Genomic DNA, 14230 nt, shown 5'->3' with positions numbered 1-14230 from the left:
AGCTGTCTGGGATGCTGCAAATGGAGTGTGCTGTGTCGGAGAAGTGAACAAAGGTACAGGTCAGGTAGTGTGAACGGAGTTTTTGTAACTGCCTTGCCATTATTGCTAGTCGTGAACGGAGTTTTTGTAACTGCCTCGCCATGTCATTATTGCTAGTCATGAATGGAGTTTCATTGCTAACTGCCTCGCTGTGTCATTATTGCTAGCAGTGAACAGAGTTTCATTGCTGCTGGGTTAGACGGAGGAGAAGTAAATAGTGTGTGTGTGTGTGTGTGTGTGTGTGTGTGTGTGTGTGTGTGTGTGTGTGTGTGTGAAATGCCCCAGTTGCTTCATACTGGTGGCTACAAAGACCCTGTGTGTGGTTAGAGATCAGGCTTGAACCCTGTACCTTGAGTGCAGGTAGCAACAGCCTGAATTCCCTACCCACCATCATTTGTGAACTTTCTGCAGATTTTTTGTCTCATATTTTGTTCTCTTCTGTTCTTCATAACACCTGTGGTTTCTGAATGTTTAAATCCTTAGATATTTGATGGTGCAGTGGTAACACTGTTGCCTCACAGCTACAGTTTTTTTTTTGTTAGATTGTTGTCTGGCGTGCCTTCTGTATAGAGTCTGCATGTCCTCCCTGTGTTTCTGTGGGTGTGCTGTTGTGTCCTCCCATGTTACAAGGACATGCGTCTGCATTATTTTTCCCTGGGCCTCTGCTAATATTGTTTTTTGTTCCAAGTCAGACTTTCCTGGTTAACAAATGTTAAATAAATAAAACTGACAGCCATTTGAATTTCAGACTTCATATTCTTCAGAAAGTACATAGTAACACACAATATTTTATTCTAGCAATTTTCTAAGCTTATAAGATGAATATTTGAAATTTGCCCCTATTTCTGGAACTGTATTCCCCCATTATTGGCTTCGTCCAGGTTTTTGTCCTAAGGTTGAGAGCTATGGCAAGAACTGAATTCACTGAATATGTTTGAGGGCTGTATTCCCCCATTACTGGGTTTTTCCAGGTGTTTTGTGCTAAGAGGTTGACAGCTATGGTGAGAACTGAATTCACAAAATGCTAGCCATTTAAGTTTCAGTCTTTCTCTTTTTCACAAAACAGCTGATTTGGCATAGTGGTATGTTACTCTGAGTGTTTTGCACAGGGACCTGGTTTCAAGACTGGGCAGTAAAATGTAAACAGCATATTTTTTTTTACTCTAGCAACTTTCCAAGATTATACAAGCAATGTTTAATGTGTCCCTGTTTTTTGGGCTTTTGTCCCCCCAATAAATTTTGTCTTTTTCCAGATTTCTTGTGCTGCGAAGTTGAGAGATACAGTTGAGTATCGAGTAGATTTTACAAGTAGCTGAGAGCTGTAGGGGAAGAGAAGTTTAGTGCTGCTTATGCTGAGTCTGCTTGCATTGTTAATAGCACAACAGGTAGTGTACTTGCTTTTGATGCAGAAGACTGTGGGTTCTAATCCCACAGGGGGTGGAATGTCCTCTTTGATGGAGATACCTAGTAACTATGAACCTGTTATCAAGTTGTCATCCAGTTCCTATTGCAATATTACTAGCTTATCTTTTTTTTTAATGTAATATAGGCAATTTATTCCTCAGGGGCAACAGGCACATTATTTATAGATGAAACGATGAAATATAAAGTTGTTTGCTAGCAGCAACCTCTTCATTAGTTACAGATCTCTTTAATGTGGATTTATTTAGATGACTTACTTCTGCAGAGATTGTGCATATTTACTGATACTGGTGTATTTTTTATGATGGAAATGTTCTCAATTGGGTAGTTTTGTCATTATTGGTGCATGCATTTTGTTTCATTGTTTACTAGAAAAATGTTCAAAACAAATTTAAAACGCTCTCTAACAACTGTACTGTATTATACAAGGAATATAATTTAATACAATTGGAAAGGTGCATCACACAACACATGTGTTTTGTGTGCAAGGGGCCTATCATTTGAAAACATCCCAAAGTTAATCTTTATACTACCCAAATGTATTTTCTTTGAATGTGAATTTCAATGCTGTTTCAATGCATGCGTGTGTCAAGGGCAGAGTTTTAATGCTAAGTCTATTTTTGTTGCGAGATTGCATTGCTTTGTTAAGCAGATGTCTCATGTCAGTGTTTGTGCTATAAAATACAAAATAAAACTTTCAAATGAAATCCAAATCATTGTAGAAGTAAAGCAGTATGCACATTGCAGTATTTATGGTAAATGGGGTGAAATAGCCAGTAATGGGACATTGGAGTGGCTGCAGGGGGTGGCTCCATTCGACCATGATGTTGTGAGGGGGAAGGATGGCAAACTCAGACAGCCCCAGCTCAGGCTGAACTATACCTCTCAACTGTCTAGATTTTCACAGAATGAATAGCTTTTTGCTTCTTATTTTTAGTTTGTATGGCAAATCATTTAGGAATTAAGTCACTAAATAATGACAGACATTGAGTTTAGATTTCTTAACCTTCAGAAAAATGCATGCTAAAGCAAGACCTGTTGTTCTATCAACTAAGTTTATACAAGAGCAATTTTTAGTACTGTTTGTATGTTCCCCCAATATATTTGGCCTTGTCCAGATTTTCTGTGTTAACAGGTTGAGAGGTACATGCAAATTGCTTTATAGAATTAGGCATATCCAAAACTCTCAACTGTCCCTGATTTTGGCTCAAAATGTTGCTCTCCCTCTAATAATCCCTCCGCAAAATGGCAATTTTGGAAGAAAACTTGGAGGGTTTACACTTAATAAATAACTGTAATAATCAGAGTTATAGATTACTTTTATTTCAGAAATGCATGTAGATTTGTGTATTTTGTCAGCTGCTCAAGCTAACAGTACTAATATTAAAAAGTGTCCCTTTGACAGGTTCCCAGCTGTATTGTGTGGCTATTTTATATTTTTGCATCACATTTTTGGTCCATTTTTCATAAAATTGTGGTTTTCTGGCAAATTAGTGGCAAATCATTAAAGACTGACGTAAGAAAATAATGCCAGACATTTGAGTTTCAGATTTCATACCCTTCAGAAAATTCATAGTAATGCAAGACCTATTCTATTAGAAAGTTTATAAGGGCAATCTTTAAATATTGTCCTTATTTTTGGGCCTTTGTCCCGCTTCTGTGTATGGCTTTGTCCAGCTTTCTTGCTCTGAGGTTGAGAGGTATGACAAATGTTTCAGGGCCATAGCAGTCAGTCAGAGACATTTCAAGTTGTGACATACTTGTTGCACTCCACTCCCCCATGTAGTGACTCTGGATGTGTCCAAGCAAGGCAAGGAGCAGTTATGCAGTTTGTGTGCAGAGTATCCTTCCCATCTAAGGTAGACACAAGTACTACAGTGGCTTTTCATCTGTCCTTGCTTGATTTTGCAGAATGTTCTGGTTTTCTGTCATATTTTTATACTGCTGATTATGCTTCTTATTATTCAGAAAGTGCCCGTTGCTCTATGTTTAACTAGCAATGCTTTCATGACCGTCAGGTAAGCTTGTCTGAGATTGTAAGATGCAAGTAAGCTTTAATAAGCTAAGCATACTGTTAAAGAATTGCCAACATTGAAAGCTTTTTTGTTGTTGCCATGTAGAGAATATTTACATAACTAGATAACGTATAAGCCTCAGATATTATTTATTTTATTTATTTATTTATTTATTTATATTTGTTGACTGGGAGTGTCCGACTGGACGTAGGTCCATTTTCAGCAGAGGCCCAGGGAGAAAAGCTCCACAGTTAAAATAAACAGACAGTAGTTACATTGGATTACATAGCGATTAACAATTTACATAGCAATTACTTACAACATATTTACAGATGAAGAACATAGTACATCAGTAGATAACTAGAATCTACATGACAGACATTAACAAATGTTACAAGAAGAAGTTCCTGCTGTATAATAAGTACTGGCTTATGAGCATCTGAGCGTGCTATAATCAAGGTAGTTAGTGGAGTGGAAAGAAAGGTAGTGGTTGGATGGGGAGGGTGATATTAGAGTGTGAGTTGCAAGGGCATAGCCAGCATGTTTTTAGGTCCGCTTTTAGTAAAGTTTTGAAGTGGGTGCATGATGGTATGGAGGTAATTGTGGGTGGGAGGGAGTTCCATAATTTGGCTATGGTGCAAGAGAATAGTGCTTCACCAGCAGAGTTATTGGCTTTAGTGATCTGCAAGTGATTTTTGTTGCTGGATCTTAGTGGTCTGGTGGTACGATAGGGTTGGAGTAGATTTTGGAGGGATGGGACATTTAGTGGATGATTTACTAGTTTGTGGGCAAGTGAGAGTTGATACCATTGAAGGAGGTGAGGGAGTTCAAGCCAGCCCAGTTCAGCAAGTGAGAGACAGTGGTGATTACGGTAGGATGCCCCTGTGGCGAATTTGGCAATTTTGTTATTAAAATAGGTATTGAAATGCATATGACAGTATTTGTAATAAAGGACAGAATTACAGTACTTTAAGAAGCTCATTACCTTTGTTGGAGGCTTGCAGTCATCTTTGCATGCTTTACCCATAAACTAAGCTTTATTGTTTGCTGTTCATTTTTTACTTTGATCATGTTTTCCCAATGAAACAAGTAGATAGCTGTTGTCAGGCAGCAGGTCATTTTTGGATAAGAAACATTTTTACAAGTGGGGGTATCACAGAGATTGCTACTTTCAGCATGTTACTTGGTACTTTTTATAAAACTGAATATAAATTATAATTAGAACTGCAGTGCAAGGAGAAGTGGTGTGAGTTGAGTGCTGCTGCTTTTTCTTGTACTTGATTTTGACTGGCATTACAGTAATTTATTTAAAATGTAATTTATTTTTTCATGCCTCACAGCCTTTTTGTTTCCATTTAGATATTAAGTAAGCTGTCATGCAGACAATGCATTAAATTTTTTTTCTTCTGTACTTCACATAGTCTTGATTGAACTTTCATAATGACGGTTTGGAACCCAAGGCAGCATATTTAATTAAAGTTCCAGTTTTTGTGGATTTGAGCATAGCCCCTCCCCGTTCTAGTTGGCCACACCCCTTCCCATTTGCCCTACCCATTCAGCTGTCTCCTGCAGTCCCCCTTCTATTTGAAGTCACCAGACGCCACTGCCTAAAGAGCCTTTGGTGTAAACACTCAAGACCTGGAAACTCTTCTACCTATAATTCCTTGCCTCAGAAAGGAATCTCCAACAAGGGACTGCCCTTTCCCCACACCCTGCCTCCCAGACACTCACCACAGATGTATCAGACTATGCTTGGAGTGCACACCTGGAAGGCAGGTACATTCAGGGCCAATGGAGCCCACAACAAATTCCCCTGCACGTCAATCAAAAAGAGATGATGACTGTGCAGAACGCCCTGATAGCTTTCAAACCCCTTCTCTCTCTCCAGGGGTTCTCCTGATCAAAACAGACAACACCACTGTAATGTGGTACATCAACAAGCAGGGAGGGACTCACTCCTACCCTCTATGCAGGCTAGCCGTGACCCTTTGGCTCACAGTCTCTTCCATGCAACTACACCTGTTAGCACAATACCTACCAGGCTCTCTCAACACCCTGGCAGACCAATTAAGCAGAAACCTTCTGGACCCACATGAGTGGCAGCTCAACAGAAGTACCTTTTCCCTAATAACTCAGAAATGGGGAAACCCAAAGGTCGACCTCTTGGCCTCCCCACACCAACCATCAGCTCAGCAAATTCTGCAACAGGGAGCATCACTGCATAGCTTGGAAAGTGGATACCCTTTCCTTCCCCTGGGTCAACCTCTCAGTCTATGCTTTTCCTCTCCTTCCTCTCATCCTCAGGGTATGGCTCAAAATAAGGGAGGGAGGAAAAACCAAGGACTGTTCTTATAGCTCCAGACTGGCCCAGACAGCACTGGTACCCCTTGCTGTGCAGCCTGTCCCCACTGCCTCCATGGCATCTTCATCAGATTCCAAACCCCCTAACCCAGAAGGAAGGGAAATTCATGCATCCCCAATTGCAGACAGTTTGGCAGCCTGGCTTATTCTCTAACCCCAAACCAATCTGCCATTCTCAGTAAACAGGTTCTGGATGTTATCCGTGAGGCCAGATGCCCTATCACCAGAAAGTCTTATGCAGATAAATGGAAAAAGTTCTGCACCTGGACCCAGGCTAAGGCGGCCAATACGGCAGAGCCCTCCATCTCTCTCATCCTGGATTACTTAGCTGACCTACTACACAGCGGTCTCTCTTTCTCCTCTATAAAAATTCATGCCTCTGCTATTTCTGCTCATTTTTCCACTGAGCAGCCCTTTTTCTCACACCTTTTGATCAAACAGTTCATCAGAGGGGCTAGCAACTTGAGGCCCCCCAGAAGGGCACCAACACCGGCTTGGGACCTTAACTTTGTCTTGGAAAAGCTCACCCTGCCTCCTTTAGAACCAGCTTCTTCTGCAGAGGTAAAATTTCTCTCCTGGAAGACAGCCTTCCTTCTCGCTATCACTTCAGCCGGAAGAGTCTCTGAGCTAGAGGCACTCATGGCTGTGGAACCTTTCATCATCTTCCATGCAGACCGGGTATCCCTCATAACTAACCCATCCTTCATGCCCAAGGTGGTATCCAGTGTGGCTTTCAACCAATCCAATCATTTGCCCACCTTCTTTCCTAATCACAGAACAAGGGGGAAAGGATTCTTCACTCTCAAGATGTGCACAGACAGCTCAGAGTCCATCTGGACAGAACTAAATCCTTCAGAAAGTCTGATCAATTGCTGGTTAGCTTTGCTACAGGGGAAGAAGGCAAAGCCATCTCCAAGCAAACCATTTCCAAATGGATAGCACACTGCATCCATTTCTGCTACAAGCAGCATGGTAAGCCTCCCCAAGGGGGTCAGGACACACTCCACCAGAGCAGCCTCCATCTCTTCAGCTTTCCTTAGAGGAGTCTCCACCAGGGACATCCTGGAGGCTGCCACCTGGACATCTGTTCACAATTTCACCAAACATTGCAACCTGCCTCTCTTCTCCATATCCAGGGCAGGGTTTGCCTCTGCAGTCTTGCAGGGCATCCTAGCCAGCCCCTAGCTTCCTTGACTGCCTCCACCCATTTCCTCAGCTTTGAGAATCTACCCAAATGTGATGACAGCAGCAGTGAAACATGAAGAACATAGTACAGTTGTGTACACTTCCCATAAATGTATATGTTCGAGTGTATTCACTATTGCAATCTTGGTTTTCCTCCCTCCTTCCCCCCTTTTTTTCTCTTTCTCCTTGTGTTATCATTCTTCCTTGTTGCTCTTTCCTTACAAGGGACATATTGGTATTTATTTTCCACTGGTGTTGTTCTTCCACCAGAGCCTGGCCTCCTTCTTTGGGAGCTCCTGACAGGTTAGGGCAAGAAAAACTGATGTAGTGGCGTCGGCTGCCTTACTTTATACCAATAAGCACAAAAGTCCATGGTCAGAGGAGGACAGCCTTTATAGTTACCAGACAGCGTTTTTTATTGTTTTTGGAATGCCTTACTTTATACCACTGATGACCTGACGTCAGTCCTCGAGCAACAGCAACTGACGCAGAAATACTAAGTCTCTGGTATTCGGGCCGGCCGAGGGCTACCCTGGCAGGGATAACCCAAATGTGATGACTGCAACAGTGAATACACTCGAACATCTACATTTATGGTAAGTGTACACAACTGTACTTTTTGCTGATGCTGCAGAGAGCTGTGTGTTATGGACTAATATGGCAATAACATTGGTCAAAAAAGTGATGCCCTTTTTAAAGTTTGGCACTTGGTAGATGGCTTTACCGTTGTGGAACTGGGTATTAAAAAGCCAACGTGTGGATCACTGCTGTTTATATTCCAGGCAGAAGTGGTTTTTGCACTGACTTAATCAGCAAACCACTAAATCATACAACAAATGGGTGCAGAAATCCTTTGTTTTCAACTCCATCTTCTAGATCTGGGAGACTGTATTACTGGATTTTTTGTTTTTTGTGTCCCACTTCCACATATCAAATGTTCTGTTTCCTGATATCAGATGGACAAAACAGTCACACAGATTTTGTTGAGAGATTTGATGGGTATTCCTTTAAATCTTTCTTTTGCAGTTCTGATGTCACACAGGGAAAGTGTTAATAGATCAGCAGTATTTATCTGCATCACAGAAATATTGGAAGCTGCAAAGAAACTTTCCACTAGGAATACATTCTTGATTGATTGTAGGAGGTTTTACCATGTGGTCACTAGGGTCCAGTATTTTTATTTCTATGTGCTTTTTTCCCCAGTGCCTGCCGACCATCAAGCCTCACCCATTGAGACTGTCCATTTGTTTCTCTTCACTAAGGATTCCTTCCAGTGGCAGGATGAGAGCTGTCCAGAGGGGGCTGTTTGTCATTCAGGTTGCTTTATTTTCTTGCTGGCTTGCTGCCAGTAAGGGCATTTATAATGGCCTAATTCTACCTCTGGGTAGGATAGAACACATAATTTGCAGGATAAAGGGGGACAAAATGATTTTGTTTTGATAATGGGGGACCTAAATATTCAAATCAGGGCAGACAAAATAGGATGTAAGGACTGCCTGAGTTCACATGGGTGAGGCAGCAGGAATAAAGATGGAGATGCCATTCTAGACTTCTGCATGGCAAATGGCTTGATGGTGGTCAATGCATGGTTTTCCAAGAAAGACGTTCACAAGAGCACATATAGTAGTGGTTAACATGCAGCTTCTTTCTACTAAGGAAAGGTATTCTGGTAAAATAAGATATTGTAGTCAACCCCAGTAAAATTTTTAGCCTCATACATAAACACTGTTGGCCACAGTCAGCTGCAAGCAGTAGTTACAGAGGGCTCTAAAGTCTACAGGGATTAGCCAAATGACCTTGAATTTGACTGGAATGAAAGCACAGGATCTCAAGATAAAACCTGAAGCTCTAGCATCTCAGGAAGAGGAAGTGGATGGTGAAAAAGAGGAAGAGTGGCAGAGTAGAAAAGATTGGGATGAGAGACTGGATAAGCAATTCACAAAGAAACAATGGGGGGGGGGTTATATGTATGTATCCCAATATGCAACTAAATCTGGAAGGTTTAGGATTTTTGCTTAGAAATGTTTGCATAGATATTTTTATAACCCAAGTAGACCCCAGAGAATTTTTCCTCAGGTAGACAGCAAATGCTGGGGGTGTGACAGGGAAAAAAGCGGTACTTGGGAACATGTTTTCTGGGAGTATGGTGGGTTGGCGGACTTTAAGGATTTCCTGCGGGATGCACTGTCAGAGATGCAGAGTGGGCAGATTGGTGTGATGAGGGAGATAATTTTTCTGAGTTATGATGCAGAATGTGAATTGCCTAGACATGGTAAGGACTTGCTGTGTCTAATTATGGTGGCGGCCAAAAAAGCAGTTACTAGAAAATGGAAATCAGAATCTAAACCAAAAATATTAGTAGTGGCTAACAGAGGCAAAACAACTGGAATTGAGATCTTTAGAAAAGGGTAGGAGCAAACTACATAGGAAAAAATGGGAAATTGTGGGAACAATGCATACAGGGGAGCAATGAGGTTTAAAAGAAGGCAGGACTTAAATGAGCTATGTAATGTTTGACTGAAAGTGATTGGGTAGATTATAAGTGATGTATGTTTGCAACTGGGAGTGTGTCAGTATGGTTTGTGATGTAAAATGCTTGCAACTAGGATTGTGTCTGTGTGGTTTGTTTTCATTTATATAAATGTATGATTGCTTATTTCATATGTGATGTTTTAATAAGGATGTTTCTTGTTTAAAAAAACAGTATTTGTGAGTAGATTAGTTACGGGACTTTAACATTTTTTGTTTTCTTGTTATAGATCTTATAGTAGTGGAGCACCAGCATTGTTAATTTTTAAATTTCCCATTATATATAGCTCCACTGGGGACTGCTAGATCTATGCACATTTTTATGTGGGAGAGGGTTTCAGATGAAAATTTGGCATCTGAAACTTCACAGGGAGTGGTGACATTGCAAGTAAAAGTTAGCTTATCAGAGAACATTTGTATGTTCGAAGCCGTTGAATTCGTAATTGTTTACTGTTGTAAAGTTAATGGCTTTAAAGGGGAAGGTTACTAAATTGTGGTCTGACATAACCAGGGATGCAGGTGTTACAGACTCTGTAAACTTAAAGGCAGTGTTGTTGAAGACCAGGTCCAGCATATTTTGGCCTCTACAGGACTAACTGTTCATTTTAAGGAGTTACCATTTACTAGGTGTAAGAATCTTTGGGCATACTAAACTTAATGAGCAATTTGTGCATCTTAGCAGAGAGAGAAGCTGAGAAGGGTGAGTGTGGATGGAAGTGGAATAGCTGATGGAAAAGAAAAACGAGATTCAAGATGAGGAAATAACAGAATGAGAGGTAAACAGAGGGTTAGATAACATCCCTGTAGAGTCTTGCAAGATAGTGGTGGGGGGAGCCAAGGTTGAGTTAGTTTGGTTTTACAGTAAATGCTAGTTGGAGGGAAAGCAGGCAGGTACAGTGGTCATGGTGAAAGTAATACTGTTCCCTAAAGAGGAGAGAGTGAGATGCAGGGCACAGGGCTTCTGTGCTCTGATTGATCAGTAATAAGGCTGCAGATATCCTGGTGCATGTACTTGTAAACATGATAGACAAGGTTATGTCACATCACATGCATTGATGGCAGGTGTGTTAGTGGGTAATTAGTGGGTCCTACTAGCATGTATGGATGCGTGTGAAAGTCAATTTAAGAAGGAATCAGAGAGAGTTTCTGACATTAAGGAAATGTTTGATTAATCAAAGTGGGAATACCTGTGCATGCCTCTCAACCTCCTAGTGCAAGAAATCTGGACAAAGCCTAAAATAATGGGGGGGGGAACAAAGACCCAAAGGTGGGGACAGATTTTAATTACTGCTGTTCGAAACTTGAAAAGTTGCCAAAATAATAGATTATGTGATAACATGTATTTTCTGAAGTTGCTAGAATAACAGGAATTTCTGAAGTTCATAAAGTCTGAAACTCAAATGCATGCCATTACTTAATGACTTCAATACTCAATGATTTACCAGAAAAAAACACACATTGTATGAGGAACAGACTATAAAAATAGGATGCAAAAATCTGGACATTCTGTCAAAATCTTGCTAGTTGAGAGAGATGCTCTTTAGAATCCTAGGATAGGCAACAATAGGGTCCAAATTCAGGGAGTGGGTAAGAGCAATGTATAGCAAGCACAGAGCAACATAGTTAGGGAATGGGTGATTATCAGAAGTAATAATACAAAATAGGGACAAGATAAAGTTGATTGTTGTCCTCTGTACAGTTTATGATGGTGATGGAAGAATTGAGCAACAAGAGTAAAGGAGTAGTTGCTAAACCTGAGAGGGTTGAGGGCACAGAGCATGATTTAATCTGTTTACAAAAAGCTACATGTTGATGGTAGAGAAGACCAGAGTAAATATGTTATTAGGCACTTTGAGCAAGTCAGGAGAGTAGTGAGCCAGTAATATAAATTCTGGGAAACAGTGATGGTAGGATCAGAGAGAATGCTGAAGGAAGGGGTCCCACATAGGTACAGAGCAAAACTAGATGGAATATACAGGGCTGGGGTGAGAAGCTGCAAGGAAAATGAGGAAAACTGTAGAAGGCTAGAATAAAAAATGTGAATATAAATAGGACAAAAGCTGACTTGGGAAGGGACAAGTAAAATATAAGCAGTGATAAAGTGCTAAAGAGTAAGTGAGACAGGAAATGTTTAATATAATGAACCATGGTAATTAAGAACTAGAGCATTTTTGTCAGATTGAAAAGTGCACCGTTAGGATTGAATGTATATGCAATTATTGGTCTGTATAGAATATGTATAATAAAAAAGGAAAAAAAGTGTAGGTGAGGATGCAGATAAACCTCGAGGGATCATGAAACGTTAGAATAGGTACCTTAAACACAAGTCTGGGAAGATGACAGGCAACAAGCAATTATAAAAAGGGAGCTAATGTTCATGAGTTATCAGTTATCAGTGCTAGCCAGCAGAGGTACATATGTTGGACTACAGGTGTATGTGTTTGTTAAATATAACTGATGCGTACGAAATTGCTAAATAGATCTAAATGTTGAAAATCTCAATAAAACCATATAATAAAAAAAAAACTTTGCAGTAAGAAGCTTTAAAATACACAAGCATTAGCATATGGATGCCCATGTATAAACATCTTCTCCTCTCTTCTTCTTAGCCTGATTGGCATCTGTACATTTTACAAGAACAGAAGTTATGATTGCCAATCTTCTCAGAAAAATTGCCTAGTTCTGATCTAGCTTTATGGTAAATTGCCTTGTTAGATGGCTCATTTGTGTCCTTTTTTCATTTGTATGGTTGAAGGGAGAGATTTAGTGTCCTTGAGTTGAATACACAGCTGTCCCCTCAAAACTTAGTATGTACACTATGCCTTGCATGGTGTATGCCTGGCTGTGCCTACCTTGTCCCCACCACACATACACACTCACGCACATATACACATACAGATGGAGCTGCTTATAGTTCTCTGGCATCTCATTTTCAGTGCTTTGTTTTTGCAGAATAGGTATGCTGCTTACTGTCACATTAAGTACCATTTTCATGATCTGTTCAGCTAATTCGGTTACTGCCGTTATTCTACAAGAGCAAGCACATCACTGAACTTTTCAGTGTGTATGGATAACTGTAACTGTTTGAATAGTTCAGTACTAAGCAAAATTAACTTTTTTTAAGAAAATGTGTGATCTTAGTGTTGTCCATGTGACCTGAGCTGACTTCTAATTCTTATTGCAGACAAGGTAGCCGATTGCACAATTACAATGTCTGATGAAGACTTTCTAGCACTGATGACTGGCAAGCTGAATCCTCAGACAGTAAGTAAATCAGAGAGAAACTGTTTTGGCTGTACTCATATTTTGCTGTTTTATCTGCTTAGTCCTGTATTAACGTCAATGATTTTTTTAAATTCCAGTGTTTTATCTTGCTTTCCACACATTATTTGAGGGATATTTTTATTGTGAACCATTACTTGAGCACCTGCTAGACTCAAATGAGAGACTGATAAAAGTGCAGACTTTTTGCACTATTCTGTTCCCACTGTTTTTTGATGAGAAACTTAGCTGGAAAAGATTAAGCACAAGAAAAAAATCTGTTTGGCTTTCATTCATCATAGTCTTTAAAGCAGCATTGTTCCATGTTAACAAAATCAGGCCAGCATAAAATAAAAGCTATGTAATGGTGTATCTCATGAGTATATAACAAATAATGTACTGGACCAAAATAAATTCAGATGGGTTGTGCGGTTCATTGGCAGTAAGCAGCAGGAACTCTTGTTTTATTTTTGAGAAACAAATTGTGCATTAAAAAGACCAGATGAAAAGGCAGGGATATTTTGTAGCAGAAAGGTTTAGTAGTAGAAATTAACTTACATTCTCTTTTAGTCTGTAGGTTGCAAATCTTTTTTATGAAAACTGCATCAATGAGATAATAGAAGGTAGTGTAAAACAGGAACTAAAGGTGCACAACATGTGTATCATCTGTTAACAAAATTAAAAGGAAAAGTTCATAAATTTATACTTAAAGCAGATCCAGTGATCATAGTTATGCAGCTTTTTGATAAGGTCTTAATTCAAGGAAAGCTGAAACTTGCTCATTGTTAGACAAAATACACAACAGTGCCTTATTTCACCTGGTAAAAAACAACTCTGCCACGAAACACAGACTGAAAAAATTAAAAAAGAAAATGTAAATGCATTACATCTTACATACACTTGCTAAATACAGCTGTTTAGCTAGTATAAAATAAAATAACATGGAAGAAAAAACTTAAGTAGCAGAAGTATCTGTAGCAGCAGTAATAAGGATTTGCTGTTTTACTTTCTCCTCATTAGGCGCAGAGAGCCATTTAGTGAGCATGAAAAAGTAAAGAAAAGTTAGTTGGAATTACATGCATGTGTGTTTTTGTGTCTGGGAATGTGTGTGTCTATGTTAGAGAGCCACACATACCTCACAACTTCCTTGCTGGATAAGTCTGGACAAAGCTGGCAGTAATAAGGTAACAACATGCTAAAATTAAAGGAATTTTTAAATATAACCATAATTAATTTAAAAAATAAATAGATCAAAAGGTTTGCCATCAATATGCATTTTTTGAACAATAAGTATGAAATTGTAATGTCTGTCTTTATTGACGGACTGTAATCCTCAGCAGTTTACCTGAAAATCAACATTTATGAGGAGCACAGCAAAAATATGAGGCAAAATCAAGGACACTTGAGAAGCATAAGGT

At 39.8% G+C, this 14230-nt stretch overlaps 1 protein-coding gene across 1 annotated transcript in view; it reads left to right on the top strand.

The window, feature by feature from the left end:
- The window catches only part of SCP2 (sterol carrier protein 2), an 854319-nt gene that overhangs the window by 697484 nt on the left and 142605 nt on the right, over positions 1–14230 (top strand). Inside the window, exon 11 of the mRNA XM_044085453.1 lies at positions 12736–12815. Within this exon, the coding sequence (XP_043941388.1) occupies positions 12736–12815 (80 nt within the window). The remainder of the gene's footprint in view (positions 1–12735; positions 12816–14230) is intronic.

Source organism: Protopterus annectens, chromosome 10.part0, assembly GCF_019279795.1.
Source record: "Protopterus annectens isolate FY-2018-M chromosome 10.part0, PAN1.0, whole genome shotgun sequence".
NCBI lineage: Eukaryota > Metazoa > Chordata > Ceratodontiformes > Protopteridae > Protopterus > Protopterus annectens.
This window is presented reverse-complemented; position numbering and strand designations above follow the sequence as displayed.